The sequence below is a fragment of the Coregonus lavaretus genome (genome assembly GCF_964263955.1).
Source record: "Coregonus lavaretus genome assembly, chromosome: 11".
Taxonomy (NCBI): Eukaryota; Metazoa; Chordata; class Actinopteri; order Salmoniformes; family Salmonidae; genus Coregonus; species Coregonus lavaretus.
In genome coordinates this window covers 59772326-59798247 of record NC_139998.1, presented here as the reverse complement: position 1 = coordinate 59798247, position 25922 = coordinate 59772326, and the positions used below count along the sequence as shown (strand labels likewise).

Sequence of the window (25922 nt, the reverse complement as noted above, 5' to 3'; positions counted from 1 at the left end):
TAGATCCGATCAAAACAATGTCTCTCCCTCCTCAGCCTCTTAAAAGTATGGCGGAGAGAATCCACAAGTTCCAGGTTCTCAACGATGAGATCTACGCCATTCTGAACAAGTACCTGAAGTCAGGCGATGGGGAAAACATGCCTGTGGAGCATGTCCGGTGCTTCCAGCCACCTATCCACCAATCCCTGGCCAGCAACTGAGATTGACAGGTGCACCACCCAATAACATGGATCAGCAATACATTTCCCATAGCACCATCCACTTATGTCAGATGAAACACAATAAAGGTTGCATCTCAAATGTTACCCTATTGGGCACTATTTTATATAACTGCGCTACATAGGGAATAGGGAGCCTTTTTGGATGCACTTATATCAAATATTCCTCCATCTGCTTCTTCCATCAGTAGGTCTTAAAGCTGCAGTGGCCCATGAGACTAACGAGGTCCAACTTCCCTTACATGCTGTTTGTCAGGATGATTTTTGTACCCAATTGTGCCTTAAGGTAGCAATCGCTATTTTCATAGTTTTTTTGCGTCCTAAACTCTGTGTTTGATACATATGGATCACTATAGACCAGGGTATGAAACGGGACTTGATGATGATGATGATGATTTAAGGGGTTTGGGATATCATTGGAGAACAGGATCCTGTGTTCAATGAAGGGGAATTGGAAACGGTCGAGTAAATTTTCTATATGGTGTTAAACATTTTTATGCTAAAAACCTATAATCTTAAAGGAAATCTGTAAAGTAACCAAGTTCATAATGATGATAAGCATTTATTCACTTTGCCTTTTTTGTGTTTGAATTATTTTAATAATTTTAAGTCAATAAATATGTAACAAATCTCTGCTTGTTCTTGAGGCCATTTTTATGTAAAAGATACAAAACAAGTTCATGGTAATTTTCCGACAACTCTTCCTTTCAAGTATCACATTCGGAACACGTCTTAGTTTGTGTCCCAAATTACACCCTATGCCCTATTTAGTGCACTACTTTAGACCAGGGACCAATGTGCCCCGGTCAAAAGTAGTGCACTATATAGGGAATAGAGTGTTATATGGAACACACCCTTATTGACCGGCCAGGCCCAGAACTGGAGCCAGATTTAATCAGACCTGGGATCTCCACCAGAGGGTTGGATAAGAATATTACAAAAACAAAGCTGTTGATTTGTAGAAAGAAACTCTGTGCATGTTTAAATACAGATCTCTGTACAGAAGGTATAACGTAATAGTAGAATATTGGCAGCTCAAGGGGGGTGAGATTAAGCTCTGTCTACACCATGTAGTCAGATATCCAGGGGGGGTGAGATTAAGCTCCGTCTACACCATGTAGTCAGATATTCAGAGAAAACAGAAGGCAAATCAAATTCAAGTACAATCAGTTGGTCCATCCAAGTCAAGAGTTGATTGTCTTAAGGTTTCCACAACAAAAACGCAACAAAAACATCCACACCAGTGTAATGGTAGTGCGGTCTTAAACTGTATCCCAAATAGTACCCTCTTCTCTATATAGTGCACTACTTTTGACCAAGGTATTGCAATATAAAGGGAAAAGGGTGCCATTTGGGACGCAACCCTAGTCAGTCAGTGGCCCAGGGCCAGGCAGCTAGCTAGTTCCTCTAAGAGGCTGTCATCGCTCCATTCCTCCTGGACAGGCTGTCAAACGGCAGGCCGACCTCCCTCTCCTCCAGGTCCATCTCTGTGAAGTCATTGTGCAGCAGTTCGTAGGTGCCGTGTGTTGCCACTCCGTTAGCTGCCGGCCCGGGCCTCTCGTCCTTCCTGATGGACACAGCCAGCGTGGACAGGCTCACACTGAGGTCCTTGAAGGCATGGAGCAGAAAGATACCAACTATAATGGTCAGGAAGCCACTCAGAGTCCCGATGACGTCAGCACTAGCCATGTGCTCCCACTCCTTGAAAAGGATCGCAGAGCAGGAGAGGACCGAGGTGGTGAAGAACACGTAGTAGATGGGCGTGACCAGGGAGGTGTTGAAGATATCCAGAGCCTTGTTCAGGTAGTTGATCTGGGTGGAGACGCAGGCCACCAGCCCTAGCAGTAACACCCAGGCTAAAGGGTTCCCCACCACGGGCCTCCCAGCTATGGCCTCTTTGATGGCGATGCCCAACCCCTTCACACACGACACAGACAGAGCTCCTATCACAGAGCAGATGGTTATATACACCATGATGTTGGTCTGGCCGTGCCGAGGGCCCACCACCAAGATGAAGATGAGCGCTACGATGATGACGAAGGTGGCAAACACCAGGAAACCTGAGGAAGAGGAGACAGAGGTTGGCTTAGCTGACAGAAAATTAAAACGGAAGAATGAAGTGACCTTGGCTGTGTCTGAAAAAGTGACTAATCAAAGCGCCTGAGAGGACAGTACCCAGTACCCAGGCCCAGTCCCCAGTCCCCGTCCCCAGTCCCAGTCCCCAGTACCCATTCCCAGTACCCAGTCCCAGTACCCAGTCCCCAGTACCCAGTACCCAGTCCCAGTACCCAGTACCCAGTACCCAGTCCCAGTACCCAGTACCCAGTACCCAGTCCCAGTACCCAGTCCCCAGTCCCCAGTACCCAGTCCCAGTCTCGGACCACCTCCTCCGAAGAGCTTTAAGAGGAATTGAGGAAGCAGCTAGTCACGTTTTCAGACACAGAAGCTCCTGTAACCGAGGAGGGGTTCTGGGCTGTCCGGTACTGACCTGGGTCCACCAGTTTCCTGGCCATGTGGTCCAGGCTGCTGATGTCTTCCTCCTGAGGGGCGTGGATCACCATGGTAGTGGAGCCCAGGATGCTGAGCAGACAGCCCAGCTTCCCATGGAGATTCAGCCGCTCTGTCAGGAAGTACGACGACAGCACCGCACTGCCGCAAAACATACAACACAGTTATATTACAGCACCGCACCGCACCACAGTTATAACCTGAAATACAGTACCGCAACACAGTTATAACCTGAAATACAGTACCGCAACACAGTTATAACCTGAAATACAGTACCGCAACACAGTTATAACCTGAAATACAGTACCGCAACAGTTATAACCTGAAATACAGTACCGCAACACAGTTATAACCTGAAATACAGTACCGCAACAGTTATAACCTAAAATACAGTACCGCAACACAGTTAACCTGAAATACAGTACCGCAACAGTTATAACCTGAAATACAGTACCGCAACACAGTTAACCTGAAATACAGTACCGCAACACAGTTATAACCTGAAATACAGTACCGCAACACAGTTATAACCTAAAATACAGTACCGCAACACAGTTAACCTGAAATACAGTACCGCAACACAGTTATAACCTAAAATACAGTACCGCAACACAGTTAACCTAAAATACAGTACCGCAACACAGTTAACCTAAAATACAGTACCGCAACACAGTTATAACCTAAAATACAGTACCGCAACACAGTTAACCTAAAATACAGTACCGCAACACAGTTAACCTAAAATACAGTACCGCAACACAGTTAACCTGAAATACAGTACCGCAACACAGTTATAACCTGAAATACAGTACCGCAACACAGTTATAACCTGAAATACATTACCGCAATACAGTTATAACCTGAAATACAGTACCGCAACACAGTTAACCTGAAATACAGTACCGCAACACAGTTATAACCTAAAATACAGTACCGCAACACAGTTAACCTGAAATACAGTACCGCAACACAGTTATAACCTGAAATACAGTACCGCAACACAGTTATAACCTGAAATACAGTACCGCAACACAGTTATAACCTGAAATACAGTACCGCAATACAGTTATAACCTGAAATACAGTACCGCAACACAGTTAACCTGAAATACAGTACCGCAACACAGTTAACCTAAAATACAGTACCGCAACACAGTTATAACCTAAAATACAGTACCGCAACACAGTTATAACCTGAAATACAGTACCGCAACACAGTTAACCTGAAATACAGTACCGCAACACAGTTAACCTAAAATACAGTACCGCAACACAGTTATAACCCGAAATACAGTACCGCAACAGTTATAACCTGAAATACAGTACCGCAACACAGTTAACCTTAAATACAGCACCGCAACACAGTTATAACCTGAAATACAGTACCGCAACACAGTTAACCTAAAATACAGTACCGCAACACAGTTAACCTAAAATACAGTACCGCAACACAGTTAACCTGAAATACAGTACCGCAACACAGTTAACCTGAAATACAGTACCGCAACACAGTTAACCTAAAATACAGTACCGCAACACAGTTAACCTGAAATACAGTACCGCAACCGTTATAACCTAAAATACAGTACCGCAACACAGTTATAACCTAAAATACAGTACCGCAACACAGTTAACCTAAAATACAGTACCGCAACACAGTTAACCTAAAATACAGTACCGCAACACAGTTAACCTAAAATACAGTACCGCAACACAGTTAACCTGAAATACAGTTATAACCTGAAATACAGTACCGCAATACAGTTATAACCTGAAATACAGTACTGCAACACAGTTAACCTGAAATACAGTACCGCAACACAGTTAACCTGAAATACAGTACCGCAACAGTTATAACCTAAAATACAGTACCGCAACACAGTTATAACCTGAAATACAGTACAGCAACACAGTTAACCTAAAATACAGTACCGCAACACAGTTATAACCTGAAATACAGTACTGCAACACAGTTAACCTAAAATACAGTACCGCAACACAGTACCGCAACACAGTTAACCTAAAATACAGTACCGCAACACAGTTATAACCTAAAATACAGTACCGCAACACAGTACCGCAACACAGTTAACCTAAAATACAGTACCGCAACACAGTTATAACCTAAAATACAGTACCGCAACAAAGTTATAACCTAAAATACAGTACCGCAACACAGTTATAACCTAAAATACAGTACCGCAACACAGTTATAACCTAAAATACAGTACCGCAACAGTTATAACCTGAAATACAGTACCGCAACACAGTTAACCTGAAATACAGTACCGCAACACAGTTATAACCTGAAATACAGTACCGCAACACAGTTAGCCTGAAATACAGTACCGCAACACAGTTATAACCTGAAATACAGTACAGCAACACAGTTAACCTAAAATACAGTACCGCAAAACACAGTTATAACCTGAAATACAGTACCGCAACACAGTTATAACCTAAAATACAGTACCGCAACAAAGTTATAACCTAAAATACAGTACCGCAACACAGTTATAACCTAAAATACAGTACCGCAACACAGTTATAACCTAAAATACAGTACCGCAACACAGTTATAACCTAAAATACAGTACCGCAACAGTTATAACCTGAAATACAGTACCGCAACACAGTTATAACCTGAAATACAGTACCGCAACACAGTTAACCTAAAATACAGTACCGCAAAACACAGTTATAACCTGAAATACAGTACCGCAACACAGTTAACCTAAAATACAGTTCCGCAACACAGTTATAACCTGAAATACAGTACCGCAACACAGTTATAACCTGAAATACAGTACTGCAACACAGTTAACCTGAAATACAGTACTGCAACACAGTTATAACCTAAAATACAGTACCGCAACACAGTTAACCTGAAATACAGTACCGCAACACAGTTATAACCTGAAATACAGTACCGCAACACAGTTAACCTGAAATACAGTACCGCAACACAGTTATAACCTGAAATACAGTACCGCAACACAGTTATAACCTGAAATACAGTACCGCAACACAGTTAACCTGAAATACAGTACCGCAACACAGTTATAACCTAAAATACAGTACCGCAACACAGTTAACCTAAAATACAGTACCGCAACACCGTTAACCTAAAATACAGTACCGCAACACAGTTAACCTAAAATACAGTACCGCAAAACAGTTATAACCTAAAATACAGTACCGCAACAGTTATAACCTAAAATACAGTACCGCAACAGTTATAACCTAAAATACAGTACCGCAACACAGTTATAACCTAAAATACAGTACCGCAACAGTTAACCTAAAATACAGTACCGCAACAGTTATAACCTAAAATACAGTACCACAACACAGTTATAACCTAAAATACAGTACCGCAACACAGTTATAACCTAAAATACAGTACCGCAACACAGTTATAACCTAAAATACAGTACCGCAACAGTTATAACCTAAAATACAGTACCGCAACACAGTTATAACCTAAAATACAGTACCGCAACACAGTTATAACCTAAAATACAGTACCGCAACAGTTATAACCTAAAATAGAGTACCGCAACAGTTATAACCTAAAATACAGTACCACAACACAGTTATAACCTAAAATACAGTACCGCAACACAGTTAACCTGAAATACAGTACCGCACTGCAATGAGATGAAGCGTTACATCACAAATTCACAGTACTAACATAGAACACAAACACTGTTACGTCTCTCTCACACACACACAGCACTGACATATACTGAACAAAAATATAAATATAAAGGCAACATGTAAAGTGGTCCCATGTTTCATGAGCTGAAATAAAAGATCCCAGAAATTTTCCACACGCACAAAAAGCTTATTTCGCTCAAATTTTGGGCACAAATTTATTTTCATCCCTGTTAGTGAGCATTTCTCCTTTGCCAAGATAATCCATCCACCTGACAGGTGTTGCATATCAAGAAGCTGATTAAACAGCATGATCATTACACAGGTACACCTTGTGCTGGGGACAATAAAAGGCCACTCTAAAATGTGCAGTTTTGTCACACAACACAATGCCACAAATGTCTCAAGTTTTGAGGGAGCGTGCAATTGGCATGCTGACTGCAGGAATGTCCACCAGAGCTGTTGCCAGATAATTGAATGTTAATTTCTCTACTATAAGCCGCCTCCAATGTCGTTCTAGAGAATTTGGCAGTACATCCAACCAGCCTCACAACCACAGACCACGTGTCACCACGCCAGCCCAGGACCTCCACATCCGGCTTCTTCACCTGCGGGATCATCTGAGACCAGCCAGCCGACAGCTGATGAAACTGTGGGTTTGCACAACCAAAGAACTTCTGCACAAATTGTCAGAATACGTCTCAGGGAAGCTCATCTGCGTGCTCGTCGTCCTCACCAGGGTCTTGACCTGACTGCAATTCAGCGTCGTGACCAACTTCAGTTGGCAAATGCTCACTTCGATGGCCACTGGCACGCTGGTGAAGTGTGCTCTTCACGGATGAATCCCGGTTTCAACTGTACCGGGCAGATGGCAGTATAGCATCGTGTGGGCGAGTGGTTTGCTGATGTCAACGTTGTGAACAGAGTGCCCCGTGGTGGCGGTGGGGTTATGGTATGGGCAGGCATAAGCTACGGACAACAAACACAATTCCATTTTATCGATGACAATTTGAATGAACAGAGATACCGTGACGAGATCCTGAGGCCCATTGTCATGCCATTAATCTGCCGCCATCACCTCATGTTTCAGCATGATAATGCACAGACCCATGTCGCAGATACTGACTGGCTTTCTGATCCACGCCCCTACCTTTTATTTAAAGGTATCTGTGACCAACAGATGCATATCTGTATTCCCAGTCATGTGAAATCCATGGATTAGGGCCTAATGAATTTATTTCAATTGACTGATTTCCTCACATGAACTGTAACTCAGTAAAATGTTTGAAATTGTAGCATGTTGTGTTTATATTTTTGTTCAGTGTAGAACACAAACAGTTCTCAGAGCTCAAACACAGCACTGAAAGATACAAACATTGTCCCACCTCTACAGGACAGCATTGCAACACACACACACGGTTCAGTCATTCACACACCTGGTCCTAGTTCAAACACGTACGGTATGTAATACATAACACAGTATCCGGATTTACTCAGTAGATAATAACATATTTTAGTTTATGGTCTAACAAGTTGAACCAGTCAACATAACATGACCTACCTGACCAGCACACTGAGGGCCCCCAGAGGGGTGACCTACCTGACCAGCACACTGAGGGGTGACCTACCTGACCAGCACACTGAGGGCCCCCAGAGGGGTGACCTACCTGACCAGCACACTGAGGGGTGACCTACCTGACCAGCACACTGAGGGCCCCCAGAGGGGTGACCTACCTGACCAGCACACTGAGGGCCCCCAGAGGGGTGACCTACCTGACCAGCACACTGAGGGCCCCCAGAGGGGTGACCTACCTGACCAGCACACTGAGGGCCCCCAGAGGGGTGACCTACCTGACCAGCACACTGAGGGCCCCCAGAGGGGTGACCTACCTGACCAGCACACTGAGGGGTGACCTACCTGACCAGCACACTGAGGGCCCCCAGAGGGGTGACCTACCTGACCAGCACACTGAGGGCCCCCAGAGGGGTGACCTACCTTACCAGCACACTGAGGGCCCCCAGAGGGGTGACCTACCTGACCAGCACACTGAGGGCCCCCAGAGGGGTGACCTACCTGACCAGCACACTGAGGGGTCACCTACCTGACCAGCACACTGAGGGGCCCCCAGAGGGGTGACCTACCTGACCAGCACACTGAGGGGTGACCTACCTGACCAGCACACTGAGGGCCCCCAGAGGGGTGACCTACCTGACCAGCACACTGAGGGCCCCCAGAGGGGTGACCTACCTGACCAGCACACTGAGGGGTGACCTACCTGACCAGCACACTGAGGGCCCCCAGAGGGGTGACCTACCTGACCAGCACACTGAGGGCCCCCAGAGGGGTGACCTACCTTACCAGCACACTGAGGGCCCCCAGAGGGGTGACCTACCTGACCAGCACACTGAGGGCCCCCAGAGGGGTGACCTACCTGACAAGCACACTGAGGGGTGACCTACCTGACCAGCACACTGAGGGGCCCCCAGAGGGGTGACCTACCTGACCAGCACACTGAGGGGTGACCTACCTGACCAGCACACTGAGGGGCCCCCAGAGGGGTGACCTACCTGACCAGCACACTGAGGGCCCCCAGAGGGGTGACCTACCTGACCAGCACACTGAGGGCCCCCAGAGGGGTGACCTACCTGACCAGCACACTGAGGGGCCCCCAGAGGGGTGACCAGAGGGGTGACCTACATGACCAGCACACTGAGGGCCCCCAGAGGGGTGACCTACCTGACCAGCACACTGAGGGCCCCCAGAGGGGTGACGAGCGTAGCTGGAGCAAAGGCATACGCTGCGAAGTTCGCCCCTTCTCCAGCCGCCACTGAGAAAACACACAGAACAGGATATCAAAAACTCATTTTGACACTTTAAGTGAACTGAAACACATCTAAGGCAAAACCACAAAGTGGCGAACACAAAGCCCACATATTTGTATTTTACCAGGTAAGTTGACTGAGAACACATTCTCATTTCCATCAACGCCCTGGGGAGAGGGGGATATAGAAACTGAATCCCATCTTCAGAGAAACATTTTACCCATGGTCCTCACTTACTTGACAATAATCCAGCCCACCACAGCCATTCTTTGAGATATGCATGACCGCCCTGGCCTAGAGGAAGACAAAAACAAGTACATTCAGATTACTAACTTCAATTAAGTTACTCCAACATATTCTAATGTGTGTTCAATAAAATGTCCCGCAGTCACACCATATTATCACCGAGGCAGTTAAGCTTTAGGGCGCTATGGTAACAACCAGTGTTCCACGTTCTGATGTTCCACGCTGTAGGTTTCGCAACAGTGAACTTTGACCACTGTATGACGCTAGCGGCATGTGTACTTCCTGCTTGTTCCTGGTGTGCGTCCCAAATGGGACCCCATTCCCTTCATAGTGCACTACCCCTATGGGCCCTGGTCAAAAGTAGTTCACTATATGGAATAGGGTGCCATTAGGGATTTGTATAGAAGGCAAGGTGCAGCAGAGAGTCTACTGGACGGTAGTTAATGATTACTGTGTGAGGTAAAAGCTGAAGGGTTACAAACCGATCAAGGCGTCAACTCTGCCGCACCCTTCTGCATGTTAGCATCAGTCAGCTGCTACCACATTCTATGCTGAACTCGCAAGACAAGCCAAGTTGTCAACAACTCCATTCACAACCAGTTACCCACACACACCTGGCAGACAGTTGAGCTATTCTGGGCTGGGTTTCAGTGTTGTTCAAGTTAAACTCAAAATGTACAGTCAACCTGCTATACTGAGCCATAGGACATGTGTAATAAAAATTGTAATCTGGTGGGTGTTTATTTCTCCTATTTCACGTACAAGAGTGTATTATACGCATGTGTGAATTGGAAATGTTTTTTTTTTTACATATCCCAACTCCCCGAGACAACCTCTGAGAGGGGTCATGGCCAGCCATTATCAAACTCCCCGAGACCCTCTGAGAGGGGTCATGGCCAGCCATTATCCCAACTCCCCGAGACCCTCTGAGAGGGGTCATGGCCAGCCATTATCCCAACTCCCCGAGACACCCTCTGAGAGGGGTCATGGCCAGCCATTATCCCAACTCCCCGAGACACCCTCTGAGAGGGGTCATGGCCAGCCATTATCCCAACTCCCCGAGACACCCTCTGAGAGGGGTCATGGCCAGCCATTATCCCAACTCCCCGAGACACCCTCTGAGAGGGGTCATGGCCAGCCATTATCCCAACTCCCCGAGACACCCTCTGAGAGGGGTCATGGCCAGCCATTATCAACTGCGACCCTGGAGCAATTACGGTTAAGTGCAGATTTTTTTCTCTGTCTCAGGGATTCGAACTAGCAACCTTTCGGTTACTGGCCCAGTGCTCTAACAGCTAGCCTACAGGACATATAAGATGACCTGCTCTCTTGATCCCTTCCTCAAAATGTACAAATTCAACCAAACGATACTGTGTACTATACTTTACATGTAATTTAGTAGACACTCTTATCCAGAGCGACAGTTGGTGAATGTGACGGAACATAAACACGACTCTACCTGCCCTGCACTGTCCCTTCCTGGCCAGGCGGAGTAGTCCTTTCTTCTTGAGGATGAAGCTTCCTCCTATGAAGATGCTGGAGCTGATGGCTAGTCCCAGGCCGATGTAGAAATCATACTTCCCTCTGTCCTGGCCCATGGCGATGCTGGATGAGTTGTTCGTACTGTCTGTTACATTGACCACCACACACAGGAGTTGCTGACCAGCCGAACACTTGTCACCAACCCGTGACTCCACTCTCCCTTTGGTAAGAAAGCAAAACGACACCAGACAATCAAATATACAACTCATACATCAATGTACCTTGGAAATAATGTACTTACTATGACTGTGATATGTGGTTGTCTCACCTAGCTTTAAGACTAATGCACTAAGTCGCTTGTATAAAAGTGTCTGCTAAATGACAAATGTAAATTGAGATCAATATGCCTAGGAAAATGTACATTATGTTTACAACTGTTAGTAATTCAATTGTAGAATCTGATTCCTCCCAGTTAGGCGACCTTCCCATTTCCCAGTTAGGCGACCTTCCCATTTCCCAGTTAGGCGACCTTCCCATTTCCCAGTTAGGCGACCTTCCCATTTCCCAGTTAGGCGACCTTCCCATTTCCCAGTTAGGCGACCTTCCCATTTCCCAGTTAGGCGACCTTCCCATTTCCCAGTTAGGCTACCTTACCATTTCCCAGTTAGGCGACCTTCCCATTTCCCAGTTAGGCGACCTTCCCATTTCCCAGTTAGGCGACCTTCCCATTTCCCAGTTAGGCGACCTTCCCATTTCCCAGTTAGGCGACCTTCCCATTTCCCAGTTAGGCTACCTTACCATTTCCCAGTTAGGCGACCTTCCCATTTCCCAGTTAGGCGACCTTCCCATTTCCCAGTTAGGCGACCTTCCCATTTCCCAGTTAGGCTACCTTCCCATTTCCCAGTTAGGCGACCTTCCCATTTCCCAGTTAGGCGACCTTCCCATTTCGACAAGTTACATCACAGAGTGAACAACCCTGATCGAATATAGTCGGTTCCATTATATAAATTCCACATTGACCATCCGTATGCTAGGTGGACCAACTGTCTACCACTTCCGCAACCTGTACTCATGTAAATTCAATGAGTCAAGAATTCAGGAAGTGACTAAAATAGTCGAAAGTGGCGCTGCAAGAACCATACAACTTCATGCCAATGTTGCCATCACGAAATACCGGTTGTCATTCAACCCTGCACGATGAAAACAATAACATGATCTGATTTGTGAGGCGATGCAGGAGGAGACTTGTGTCATATGATAACTAGCTATTGTAGCTAGCTAACGTTCAATGGCATGGCTATTGCTAACGTTAGCCAGCTAATTAGGCAACTAGCTAGCTAAATGATTACCTTCAATTTCCTAGCATCGCTATCAGTTTACTAACTAGCACAGCTATCTAACTATCATTTTGAGAGTAAGCTCAATCCTTCTAGTCGTCCACCTCAGTCAGATCGACATTAGCTAGCTTGTTAGCATAAGGGCTAATGCGCGATAAATCAGTTGGTAATTGTACCAGCTAGCTATGTGGAAACCTGCGGCCAAATAACTGGCATGCTATCGTAAACATGAATATCCTCTGTATGTTTCCATGCGAAATACCTGGTAAAAGATCCCTTGTTTTCCCAAGAAGACAGTGGTAGTTAGCTAGCTATGTGATAAATAACAAGTTGTAGCTATACCTCTCTCTCATTTTGTTAGACCTAACGTGAAGGTTGACGCGGTCCGCCCACACGGTGAAAGGGCGAATCTTCACGCATGCGTAGAAATAGGTCCTGAGAAGTAACACTCAATTCTAGCAGAAATTCTCTAGATTCAGATTTTAGTGAACAACACTTTAATAAAAAAAATTGCCCTATTTGATTGCCACATTCTAAATGGACTGTTTCACCTCGAAATGTTTTCAAGCACTTTTAACTCCAATCTACAAACGTATTTGTTTTGAGTAGCCTGGAGCACATAGGGCTTAGTGAAATCTTCTTGTCAGTCACATCATACTGTATCACATCATACTGTGTCACATCATACTGTATCACATCATACTGTATCACATCATACTGTATCACATCATACTGTATCATTCTGTATCACATCATACTGTATCATACTGTATCTTATCATACTGTATCACATCATACTGTATCTTATCATACCGTATCACATCATACTGTATCACATCATACTGTATCACATCATACTGTATCTTATCATACTGTATCACATCATACTGTATCTTATCATACCGTATCACATCATACTGTATCACATCATTCTGTATCACATCATACTGTATCATATCATACTGTATCATATCATACTGTATCATACTGTATCACATCATACTGTATCACATCATACTGTATCACATCATACTATATCTTATCATACTGTATCTTATCATACTGTATCTTATCATACTGTATCACACTGTATCACATCATACTGTATCACATCATACTGTATCATATCATACTGTATCATATCATACTGTATCATACTGTATCACATCATACTGTATCACATCATACTGTATCACATCATACTGTATCATATCATACTGTATCATATCATACTGTATCATACTGTATCACATCATACTGTATCACATCATACTGTATCACATCATACTGTATCATATCATACTGTATCATATCATACTGTATCATACTGTATCACACTGTATCACATCATACTGTATCATATCGTACTGTATCATATCATACTGTATCATACTGTATCACATCATACTGTATCACATCATACTGTATCACATCATACTGTATCATATCATACTGTATCATATCATACTGTATCATACTGTATCACATCATACTGTATCACATCATACTGTATCACATCATACTGTATCATATCATACTGTATCATATCATACTGTATCATACTGTATCACACTGTATCACATCATACTGTATCTTATCATACTGTATCACACTGTATCACATCATACTGTATCACATCATACTGTATCACATCATACTGTATCATATCATACTGTATCATATCATACTGTATCACATCATACTGTATCATATCATACTGTATCACATCATACTGTATCACATCATACTGTATCACATCATACTGTATCATATCATACTGTATCACATCATACTGTATCATATCATACTGTATCACATCATACTGTATCACATCATACTGTATCACATCATACTGTATCACATCATACTGTATCATATCATACTGTATCACATCATACTGTATCACATCATACTGTATCACATCATACTGTATCATATCATACTGTATCATACTGTATCACATCATACTGTATCACATCATACTGTATCACACTGTATCACATCATACTGTATCACATCATACTGTATCACATCACACTGTATCACATCATACTGTATCACATCATACTGTATCACATCATACTGTATCACATCATACTGTATCACATCATACTGTATCATATCATACTGTATCACATCATACTGTATCATATGCATTGCCTTTTTATGTAAAACATCAAATATAGTTGATCTGATATTCAACAAACAATGCTTCTTCAGAGCTGTAATTTATTTTCCAAACAATAACACAAATCCAAATATAACAACGACGGTTATTGAATTAGTGAGAATAATATCTAACATTACCTGCAGAGATGCAACCTAAATGTTGTTACACATTTCTCTCCAGCCTTTCTGAGTCCTTCAACCCAACGAGACAAAAGAGTCCCAGTCCCCCCACACAACCTGCACTGTTGTGACTGTCTACGTTTACTCTCTAAATAATTCAGTGACCCACAGTGCTTGTGTGAATAGGCATAGATCTACGGTTTACAAATGGACTGAATGGTCATTGGACACGAAGGGAGTCTAACTGACTGAAGAATACTTTAAAATAATACAAAATGTTATTTAGGTTTTTCTCACGAAGGGGAAGTGTGGGTAGCTGACATAACCTGTTAGACCACATCATCTGATCCAAACGTATTCTTTTTAAAATTTTTAAATTTCACCTTTATTTCACCTTTATTTAACCAGGTAAGCCAGTTGAGAACAAGTTCTCATTTACAACTGCGACCTGGCCAAGATAAAGCAAAGCAGTGTGATAAAAACAACAACACAGAGTTACATTTGGAATAAAACAAAACATAAAGTCAAAAATACAACAGAAAATATATATACAGTGTGTGCAAATGTAGCAAGTTATGGAGGTAAGGCAATAAATAGGCCATAGTGCAAAATAATTACAATTAGTATTAACACTGGAATGATAGATGTGCAAGAGATGATGTGCAAATAGAGATTCTGGTATTAGAAGGCCTGCTGCAGTGAAATGACAGAGTGGGTCAACTACTCTCCCACATGAAGGTAAAGGGGGTACCTGGTAAAGGGGGTACCTGGTAAAGGGGGTACCTGGTAAAGGGGGTACCTGGTCAGTTGCACAACAGAATGCATTCAATCGAAATGTGTCTTTGGCATTTAACCCCCTCTGAAGAAGAGGTGCAGGGGTCTGCCTTAATCGACAGCCACGTCTTCAGCACAGTCGTTGGAGGTTAACTGCCTTGCTCAAGGGCAGAACAGCAGATTTTTCCACCTCAGGGATTAGAACCAGCGACCTTTCGGTTACTGGCCCAACACTCTCAACCGCTAGGCTACCTGCAGCTGTGTTTATTTAACCTTTATTTAACTAGGCAAGTCAGTTAAGAACAAATTCTTATTTACAATGACGGCCTACCAAAAGGCAAAAGGCCTCCTGCAGGGACGGGGGCTGGGATTTAAAAATATATATATATAGGACAAACACACATCAGAACAAGAGAGACGCCACAACACTACATAAAGAGAGACGCCACAACACTACATAAAGAGAGACACCACAACACTACATAAAGAGAGACACCACAACACTACATAAAGAGAGACACCACAACACTACATAAAGAGAGACGCCACAACACTACATAAAGAGAGACGCCACAACACTACATAAAGAGAGACACCACAACACTACATAAAGAGAGACACCACAACACTACATAAAGAGAGACGCCACAACACTACATAAAGAGAGACACCACAACACTACATAAAGAGAGACACCACAACACTACATAAAGAGAGACACCACAACACTACATAAAGAGAGACACCACAACACTACATAAAGAGAGACGCCACAACACTACATAAAGAGAGACGCCACAACACTACATAAAGAGAGACACCACAACACTACATAAAGAGAGACACCACAACACTACATAAAGAGAGACACCACAACACTACATAAAGAGAGACACCACAACACTACATAAAGAGAGACACCACAACACTACATAAAGAGAGACGCCACAACACTACATAAAGAGAGACACCACAACACTACATAAAGAGACACCACAACACTACATAAAGAGAGACACCACAACACTACATAAAGAGAGACACCACAACACTACATAAAGAGAGACACCACAACACTACATAAAGAGAGACACCACAACACTACATAAAGAGAGACACCACAACACTACATAAAGAGAGACACCACAACACTACATAAAGAGAGACACCACAACACTACATAAAGAGAGACGCCACAACACTACATAAAGAGAGACACCACAACACTACATAAAGAGAGACAACACAACACTACATAAAGAGAGACACCACAACACTACATAAAGAGAGACGCCACAACACTACATAAAGAGAGACACCACAACACTACATAAAGAGAGACGCCACGACACTACATAAAGAGAGACAACACAACACTACATAAAGAGAGACACCTGTCGTATCGGGTGAATGCTGGCAATTATTGCTGATAAACAAAGGAGTCTGCTCATACTGAACTTGGATCATAAGGTTTATTCATATCACAAGCTTCAGCATAAGTGACAGATGTCATGACATCCGGAGAGCGACGGCCCGGATTGCAATGGTCGCTCTGCCCTTTCTTTGTCTAGCCCCTACTTATAAACAATGCAAAAAGATGGGTGCTCCCTCTTCTGGCCAATCACCAGTCTCCCCTGGGGCGTCACCCTCCAAACGGCTACATTTGACCTAACATAAACAACATTCCATTTCTTCATGAAAAACATTTAACAAAGGCATAATCCCAATACACGACACACCACAACACTACATAAAGAGAGACACCACAACACTACATAAAGAGAGACACCACAACACTACATAAAGAGAGACACCACAACACTACATAGAGAGAGACGCCACAACACTACATAAAGAGAGACACCACCACACTACATAAAGAGAGACACCACAACACTACATAAAGAGAGACACCACAACACTACATAAAGAGAGACACCACAACACTACATAAAGAGAGACACCACAACACTACATAAAGAGAGACACCACAACACTACAGAAAGAGACACCACAACACTACATAAAGAGAGACACCACAACACTACATAAAGAGAGACACCACAACACTACATAAAGAGAGACACCACAACACTACATAAAGAGAGACGCCACAACACTACATAAAGAGAGACACTACAACACTACATAAAGAGAGACACCACAACACTACATAAAGAGACACCACAACACTACATAAAGAGAGACACCACAACACTACATAAAGAGAGACACCACAACACTACATAAAGAGAGACACCACAACACTACATAAAGAGAGACGCCACAACACTACATAAAGAGAGACACCACAACACTACATAAAGAGAGACACCACAACACTACATAAAGAGAGACACCACAACACTACATAAAGAGAGACACCACAACACTACATAAAGAGAGACACCACAACACTACATAAAGAGAGACACCACAACACTACATAAAGAGAGACACCACAACACTACAGAAAGAGACACCACAACACTACATAAAGAGAGACACCACAACACTACATAAAGAGAGACACCACAACACTACATAAAGAGAGACACCACAACACTACATAAAGAGAGACGCCACAACACTACATAAAGAGAGACACTACAACACTACATAAAGAGAGACACCACAACACTACATAAAGAGAGACACCACAACACTACATAAAGAGAGACACCACAACACTACATAAAGAGAGACACCACAACACTACATAAAGAGAGACACCACAACACTACATAAAGAGAGACGCCACAACACTACATAAAGAGAGACACCACAACACTACATAAAGAGAGACACCACAACACTACATAAAGAGAGACGCCACAACACTACATAAAGAGAGACGCCACAACACTACATAAAGAGAGACACCACAACACTACATAAAGAGAGACACCACAACACTACATAAAGAGAGACACCACAACACTACATAAAGAGAGACGCCACAACACTACATAAAGAGAGACACCACAACACTACATAAAGAGAGACACCACAACACTACATAAAGAGAGACGCCACAACACTACATAAAGAGAGACACCACAACACTACATAAAGAGAGACCTAAGACAACCACACAGCATGGCAGCAACACATGACAACACAGCATGGTAGCAACACCACATGACAACAACATGGTAGCAACACAAAACATGGTACAAACATTATTGGGCAGACAACAGCACAAAGGGCAAGAAGGTAGAGACAACAATACATCAGGCGAAGCAGCCACAACTGTCAGTAAGAGTGTCCATGATGGAGTCTTTGAATGAAGAGATTGAAATAAAACTGTCCAGTTTGAGTGTTTTTTGCAGCTCGTTCCAGTCGCTAGCTGCCATCCAGGACCTCTATACCAGGCGGTGTCAGAGGAAGGCCCTCAAAATTGTCAAAGACTCCAGCCACCCTAGTCATAGACTGTTCTCTCTGCTACAGCACGGCAAGCGGTACCGGAGCGCCAAGTCTAGGTCCAAAAGGCTTCTCAACAGCTTCTACCCCCAAGCCATAAGACTCCTGAACAGCTAATCATGGCTACCCGGACTATTTGCACTGCCCCCCCACCCCATCCTTTTTACGCTGCTGCTACTCTGTTAATTATTTATGCATAGTCACTTTACCTCTACCCACATGTACATATTACTTCAACTACCTCAACTAGCCGGTGCCCCCGCACATTGACTCTGCACCGGTACCCCCCTCTATATATAGCCTCCCTACTGTTATTTTATTTTACTTCTGCTCTTTTTTTCTCAACACTTTTTTGTTGTTTTATTCTACTTTTTTATTTAAAATAAATGCACTGTTGGTTAAGGGCTGTAAGTAAGCGTTTCACTGTAATGTCTGCACCTGTTGTATTCGGCGCATGTGGCCAATAACATTTGATTTGATTTGATTAGCTGCAGCGAACTGAAAAGAGGAGCGACCCAGGGATGTGTGTGCTTTGGGGACCTTTAACAGAATGTGACTGGCAGAACAGGTGTTGTATGTGGAGGATGAGGGCTGCAGTAGGTATCTCAGATAGGGGGGAGTGAGGCCTAAGAGGGTTTTATAAATAAGCATCAACCAGTGGGTCTTGCGACGGGTACACAGAGATGACCAGTTTACAGAGGAGTATAGAGTGCAGTGATGTGTCCTGTAAAGAGCATTGGTGGCAAATCTGATGGCCGAATGGTAAAGAACATCTAGCCGCTTGAGAGCACCCTTACCTGCCGATCTATAAATTAAGTCTCCATAATCTAGCATGGATGGTGATCTGAATCAGGGTTAGTTTGGAGTCATGGGGATGACAAGGTAAACACGTCACAAGATAAGAAGAGCAAGCTTTTGTTTTAATTTTTTGCCTTTATTGTAGTAAATTTAAAAAATCATTGAGTTAATTTCACTTAATTAAAAAAGACAACCCCATACTGATAATGTTTTGACCACATTTTGTAAGTTGTAATGGTAATGAGACCTTTCAATCGGCACCTGAGTTAGGTTCTTTGGTTACAGCCAGTCGACATGGAGACTGAGACTGACAAGTAGTACAATAGCAAACATCATATTATCACAACAGGACATTACTGCCTCTCATTGAGCCCTTAAGAATGGCGAGCAACAGATATTGTTGTTTGCAAATCCATAACATTTACATTTTAAATTTTTAGTAATTTAGCAGACGCTCTTATCCAGAGCGACTTACAGTTAGTGAGTGCACACATTTTATTATATTGTATTTTATTTAATACTGGGAACAATATAACAACAATAACAAGTATTTTACAAATCAGACTAAAATAATCCATGACAAAGGCAAAACTGCAGTAGGTGGAGACTGAACTACATTAATAATCTGTAATTAATATTACTTTGTAATAATGTGTAATTCACTGTCCTGTGTCTGCTAATCAGTGTAACTGTTGCCAGACGAGACCTGGCAAGGCCAGCCGCTAGATACAGGTAGTTCTAAACATTACATTAGAATGTGTAGTCAGTAGTCACGTTAATGCAGGTTTGTCCCTGGCCTAGCGGATGTTTAATAAATGAAGATGTAAAAAAAATGTTTACACACGGTGAGAGGCAGATTGGAAGCCCACGTACCCCGATGATTGTGGTCCTCTGTAGCTCAGCTGGTAGAGCACGGCGCTTGTAACGCCAGGGTAGTTAGTGGGTTCGATCCCCGGGACCACCCATACGTAAAAATGTATGCACACATGACTGTAAGTCGCTTTGGATAAAAGCGTCTGCTAAATGGCATATTATTATTATCATGGAGCAGGCAGTCCTTCCCCGGGAGGAAGAGCAGTTATGTATGTTATTCAAGATAAAAAATGTGGCCCCAAATGAACCAATAAACACTGCATTGATCTCCCTGAGACTGACAAGCCTCTAATCAATCAATTTTATCTGGTCGTTTAGCAGCTTGCTTCCAGATGAGTGAGGCCTCTGAGGAGATCCGGAGCAGCAGGGCCCCTACAGCCACGGTGGTTAGCCCACACAGCATGCCCAGGCAGTCTACCACACCCACTGTGGTCCACTCTCTGAACAGGATGGCTGAAGCTGTGATGACTGTAGCTGTGAAGGTCACGTAGTAAATGGCTTCAAACATGTTGGAGCTGTAGTGCTCCAGCGCCTTGTTGATGAAGGTGAACTGGATGAGGATGCTGACGGCCAGGGTTCCCAGTAGACCCAGGAAGAGACCCAGGGCTCGGCTGCTGGAAGGCCCCCCGCTGAAGGCATCCTGGGCGGCCAGGCCCAGCCCCTTGCTGCTGGTGACTGTGAAACTCCCCAGGAGGGAGCAGATGGATACGTACACCATGATGTTGGACGTGCCGTGAGCTGGGGCCACCCACACCATCAGCACAACCAGCAGTAGGACCACCAACGAGGCATAGGTGATGAACACTGCATGGAGAGAAAAAACTTCACACTCAGTATTATTGTCTCAATTCAACTTAGATGTAAAGTCCCCTATTTAGAGGACTTTGAGCAGTTCTGGGCCGGTTCCGACCAACATTTCTGTGTTCAAAGCACTCTGTGAACGGTGCAACTGTAACCGGTGTGAAATGGCTAGCTAGTTAGCGGTGCGCACTAGTAGCGTTTCAATCGGTGACGTCACTCGCTCTGAGACCTTGAAGTAGTTGTTTCCCTTTGCTCTGCAAGGGCCGCGGCTTTTATGGAGCGACGGGTAACGGTGCTTCGAGGGTGACTGTTGTGGATGTGTGCAGAGGGTCCCTGGTTCAAGCCCAGGTTTGGGGAGAGGAGAGGGACGGAAGCAACACTGTTACACAACGTCAATTGCTGTGAACTCAGCAAAAGAGCCGAGTCTCCAGGTTCAGGCGCTGCCTGCGAGGAGCTGAGATGGAGTGTGAAATCTGACACCTCATTTGCATAGGCTCAGGCTGTGACGTGTCACATTTTCTGGCCCATCCAGATAAAGGATTGATTTCCTCTGGCTGTGAACCTTGGAGCCCCGTTTGCAATACCGCATATGAAAGGGGAGAGCCTAAGGAACATCTCGCTGTGATATTCTCAGACGAATGAGAAGCTCTCAACATGAAAAAATACAGAATAATTTTGTAGAATTGGAACAAGACTACCTTCTCTTGGTAACAGAGCGATGCAGAGCGGTGCAGAGCGATGCAGAGCGATGCAGAGTGGTGCAGAGTGGTGTCTCTGTCTCAGAGGACAAAGGGCGGAACATTCTCTGTCATCAGTTATATGAAATGGTGCCAATTTTGTACTGTCACTAAGTATGATCATATTTACTTTACAGTTATAAGAAATGTGAAATATTATGTAAGTAATTTGATTGTTATTATATTTAGAAAGCATTTTAATAATTTCAAGCCCTATTTCCCCACTTTTGTTGAATAGGGAAAAAATCATGTATGATTTTTCATAATATTTGTATTATTTACATTTTAGTCATTTAGCAGACGCTCTTGTCCAGAGCGACTTACAGTTAGTGAGTGCATACATTATTTTTATTTTTTTTCATACTGGCCCCCCGTGGGAATCGAACCCACAACCCTGGCGTTGCAAACGCCATGCTCTACCAACTGAGCTACATCCCTGCCGGCCATACCCTCCCCTACCCTGGACGACGCTGGGCCAATTGCGCGCCGCCCCATGGGTCTCCCGGTCATGGCCGGCTACGACAGAGTCTCAGACCTTTCTAGAACAATGCAGCCTTACTAGTTATTGTTTATGGCCATCTCATGAAAAGTAATTACTTTTGGGTGTGTCTATTTAGGCGGAAATCTACATTTGCCGTTCAAGCAGTTAAAGAACCCCTCTTCAACAACAACATTAATCAAGGATTCTTGAGGAGGGCAGTTAAATGCACTATTTGATACTGTTACACAATTAACTCATATAGGAGCAGTGAATGGATGCGTCCCAAATAGCACCCTATAGTGTCCTATGGGCTCTGGTCAAAAAGTAGTGCACTATATAGGGAATAGGGTGCCACATCTCCAGGCCCCACCCACCTGGATCAGCCAGCCTCTCCTCCAGCTCCAGACTAGATGTGACGCTCTCTGATTTAGGGGAGTGAATGATGAGCACTACAGAACCACAGCAACACATCACACAGCCCAGCTTCCCCAGGACATCCAGCTGTTCCTGGAGGATATAGGAGGCCAGTACCGCCCTGGATCACAAAGCAAACATTTCAGTGATCAAAACAGTGAGGCAAACAGTCAGGCGTGCAGTTAGCTAGCTAGGTGAACATCATATCACCGTAACCCGTGTACTATAGCAAACATCACATTACTGTAAACACTCCCACCAGAAAACCAAAATACAGCAGTAGTCACACACTGAATGATAACATGCCAAGCAGCACCTCACCCAAACAGCACCCCCAGGGCTCCTAAAGGTGTGACTACCACAGCAGGGGCTGCGTTATAGGCCAGGAAGTTCCCAATCTGGCCCACAATCACTTGTTTGGAGGGAGTTCACAAGAGGTCAGTGGCATTCATGAAATATGATCAATAATGAATTATATAATGTTTTTTATTTATTTATTTTTTACAAGTGTGCCCATGCGCAGTATCACATAAAAGCAATCGGTGAATAGTGATAGTTAATGTAGTAGTAAAATGTATTTATTATTATTAAAATACTATACGTGAGACAGAATTACCCATGAGGATGTACTTCAGCTAATAAACGACAGGTGGCACTGTTAGCTAGGCTACTTACTGGAGAGTGTACCGCTCCACCATACGCCATCTTTTAGATAGGACCCACCTAAAAAAGAATGAAATACATGCAGTGTTTGTGCTATTAAAAAGTACACTAGTCACCCTCTGAATTCCATGTCAAATGATCATTTCTGCAGCGAAAGCTGCATTCATTTCTGCCGCGAAATCGCTAAAACAGTTATGAGGAAGCGAATGAAGTTGTTCCAGAGATCGTGTACTTCCTGTACAGTAGTACTTACTGTACTTACAGTGTACTTCCTGTACAGTAGGAATGTTGTCTGAGGATGTAATAGCAACAACATTGTAGCCAACAAATGACACTGCAAACAAATGAGTATTATACTTGGGATTCTTTTCCCAGCACTCTACCTCTTTTACGGGATCGTAATATTCCCTTTTTATGAAGCACAAACGTCGATCCATTGATGAAACTTGATATGACAGCTATCCATACACCAGCAGCAATATGTGGCGAAGTTCCTCTAATTTCTAAAGCCATCATTGATCACACATTTTCCCATAAGTGACACAAACGGTGGGTTGTACAGCTAGTTAGTTAAGTTACATTTGTGACTAGGCGAGGCAAGTCCAAAGCACACTGTACATATAGCGCCCTCCATAGGTTGTCGTAGACAAATGCAGGTGATGATCTTTATTCTGGATGATTTACGGTGAGAATATCAGTGAAAAGACTGACCGGCAGGTAAGTATCAGTCACATAGTGACAAATTGATATGTATTCGAAAGTCTATTAAACATTTAGGCCTACACATCTACAAAGCCAGGGAGAGGATGGCAAATCAATATCTGTATCGATTAATTTATAATGATACCATTTCTGATATGGGCTGCACCTGCTGGACTGGTGGACAGGTGAAAGTTATGTGATAGAACCCTTGCTTACACCTATATCAGCCTGCGTTGGATCAATCATTAGGCTACTTCAAGGGAGGAATGAAGGATGCCTTTTAATTCGGAGGGAGCGTGAAGGAAGATGGCGGAAGCGGATGGTGAAGTGGAACCTGAATACAATAGCGGTAGAATCAAGGAGAATTGGAGTATTGTTCAAAATAATGGAAAACGGAGCAAAGTAGGGTACAGTGATGAGAATGATCCCTCATATCTAGTAGGAGAACGGTTTGTTAATGAGGAGCAGCTGAGCAGAGTACCAATCTTGAAGAAACCATTTGAGCTATCCAAACTGGTGGACAGAGTGCTGGGGAAAGTGAAGGCTGTGAAGGATCACGAGAGGCGGGCTTGTTTAGATGTTTTGTGATTCCGCTGATCAGAAGTAAAGTTCGTTGTGTCTTAATCGATTTGATAAATTTGAAGTGTTGTGTGTGTCTCTTCGGAACAGGGCACCCCTCAAGGGGGTTATATCTGGTGTTTCGTAGGAAGTTGATTTGGAAGAGATTAAAAATATTCCTGGAGTGATTGAAGCACATTGGATGAATCATGTGGTGAATGGGGAAAAAGTGAAGAGTTTCTGTTCTTTTGTTTTTGTAAATGGAGTCTCTCCCTAAGGAAGTGAGATTAGGGTATATTAACTACAGAGTTAGAGCATTTATCCCAAGAACAATGCAGTGTGAACACTGTAAAGCTTTTGGTCATGTAGAAAGTGTTTACAGAAGAGAGAAGCTGAGATGTACAAGATGTGGAAAATATCATTATGTGTTATAAAAGTGAAGAAAATGTGACATGTTGTAATTGCGGTGGAAATCATGAAGCCACGTCTTCTGAATGCCCCACAAGGGCGAAAGAGGATGAGGTGGCCCTAGTCAGGGCTGTACAGAGCATTTCATAGGCAGCAGCTGTTAAAAGGGTTGATGGTTTGATTGTTGCACCAGAAGAGTCCATGGTGGTGGATAGGCCTTCACTGCAGGCTGCAGGGGTTGTCTTACACCAAGAGGATCCTGACATTTTAAAGGTTAAAAAGGTGGACTTTATCGCTATGGTGATAAATGGCACTGCCAAGGTGGAGAGAAGGTCCAGGAAGATATAAATCATTGTGATTGCGGCGGAGCGGTTCCTTGGTTTCAAACCGTCCAGTTGGTGGCGCCAATACAACTTTTGGATGTGGTCCGCCATTTAAACCCACAGAAGAAGAAAAAGAAGCACGCATTTAATTCGAAAACGGCCAGTGACAAGGCTGAAATCTAGCTACGTCATCTGTTTTTTTTAATGCCTTGGCTGTTTAGCTGTCAATCATATGGGTCCAACACGGACGACGTGGAAATGCAGCAAAGGTCATGATAGGACTCAGGGTTGCCATGTCCGCGGTTTTCCTGACAAAATGGGCTACTTTGAAAATAATGTTGCGGGTGAAAATGTATCGGTTGCTGGTTTTTGGGCTTTTTAAATTACACCGCGGTCGCCATGGCAATT

The 25922-nt window shown here is 43.7% G+C and overlaps 3 protein-coding genes across 6 annotated transcripts in view; 2 read left to right on the top strand and 1 right to left on the bottom strand.

Annotated features, from left to right (window-relative positions):
• LOC311137482 (cytoplasmic FMR1-interacting protein 1 homolog) overlaps positions 1–851 on the top strand; it is an 82105-nt gene extending 81254 nt beyond the window's left edge. For both annotated transcript variants that reach the window (XM_084172020.1, XM_084172021.1), the window contains one exon: positions 36–851. In XM_084172020.1, the coding sequence (XP_084028146.1) occupies positions 36–200 (165 nt within the window). In that variant the 3' untranslated portion in view covers positions 201–851. The remainder of the gene's footprint in view (positions 1–35) is intronic.
• Positions 765–24118, bottom strand: nipa2 (NIPA magnesium transporter 2). 3 transcript variants are annotated; one of them, XM_084172025.1, is made up of 9 exons: positions 23907–24118; positions 23536–23583; positions 23182–23272; positions 22817–22981; positions 10911–11149; positions 9443–9499; positions 9120–9210; positions 2707–2867; positions 765–2278 (listed from the first exon to the last, which is right to left on the bottom strand). In XM_084172025.1, the coding sequence occupies exons 1-9, from the start codon at positions 24037–24039 to the stop codon at positions 1626–1628; spliced, it is 1638 nt and encodes a 545-aa protein (XP_084028151.1). In that variant the 5' UTR covers positions 24040–24118; the 3' UTR covers positions 765–1625. The 3 variants fall into 3 exon arrangements, with proteins under 3 accessions (XP_084028151.1, XP_084028150.1, XP_084028149.1); XM_084172024.1 differs by lacking the exons at positions 22817–22981; positions 23182–23272; positions 23536–23583; positions 23907–24118 and adding an exon at positions 12613–12663 and having other exon boundaries at positions 10911–11153; XM_084172023.1 differs by lacking the exons at positions 22817–22981; positions 23182–23272; positions 23536–23583; positions 23907–24118 and adding an exon at positions 12533–12661 and having other exon boundaries at positions 10911–11153.
• Positions 7935–9152, top strand: LOC311136993 (uncharacterized protein; the record flags this gene model as incomplete). Its single annotated transcript, XM_084171322.1, has 4 exons — positions 7935–8001; positions 8067–8715; positions 8754–9007; positions 9098–9152. The coding sequence occupies 2 exons, from the start codon at positions 7935–7937 to the stop codon at positions 8486–8488; spliced, it is 489 nt and encodes a 162-aa protein (XP_084027448.1). The 3' UTR covers positions 8489–8715; positions 8754–9007; positions 9098–9152.
• Positions 24119–25922: the final 1804 nt, after the last annotated feature.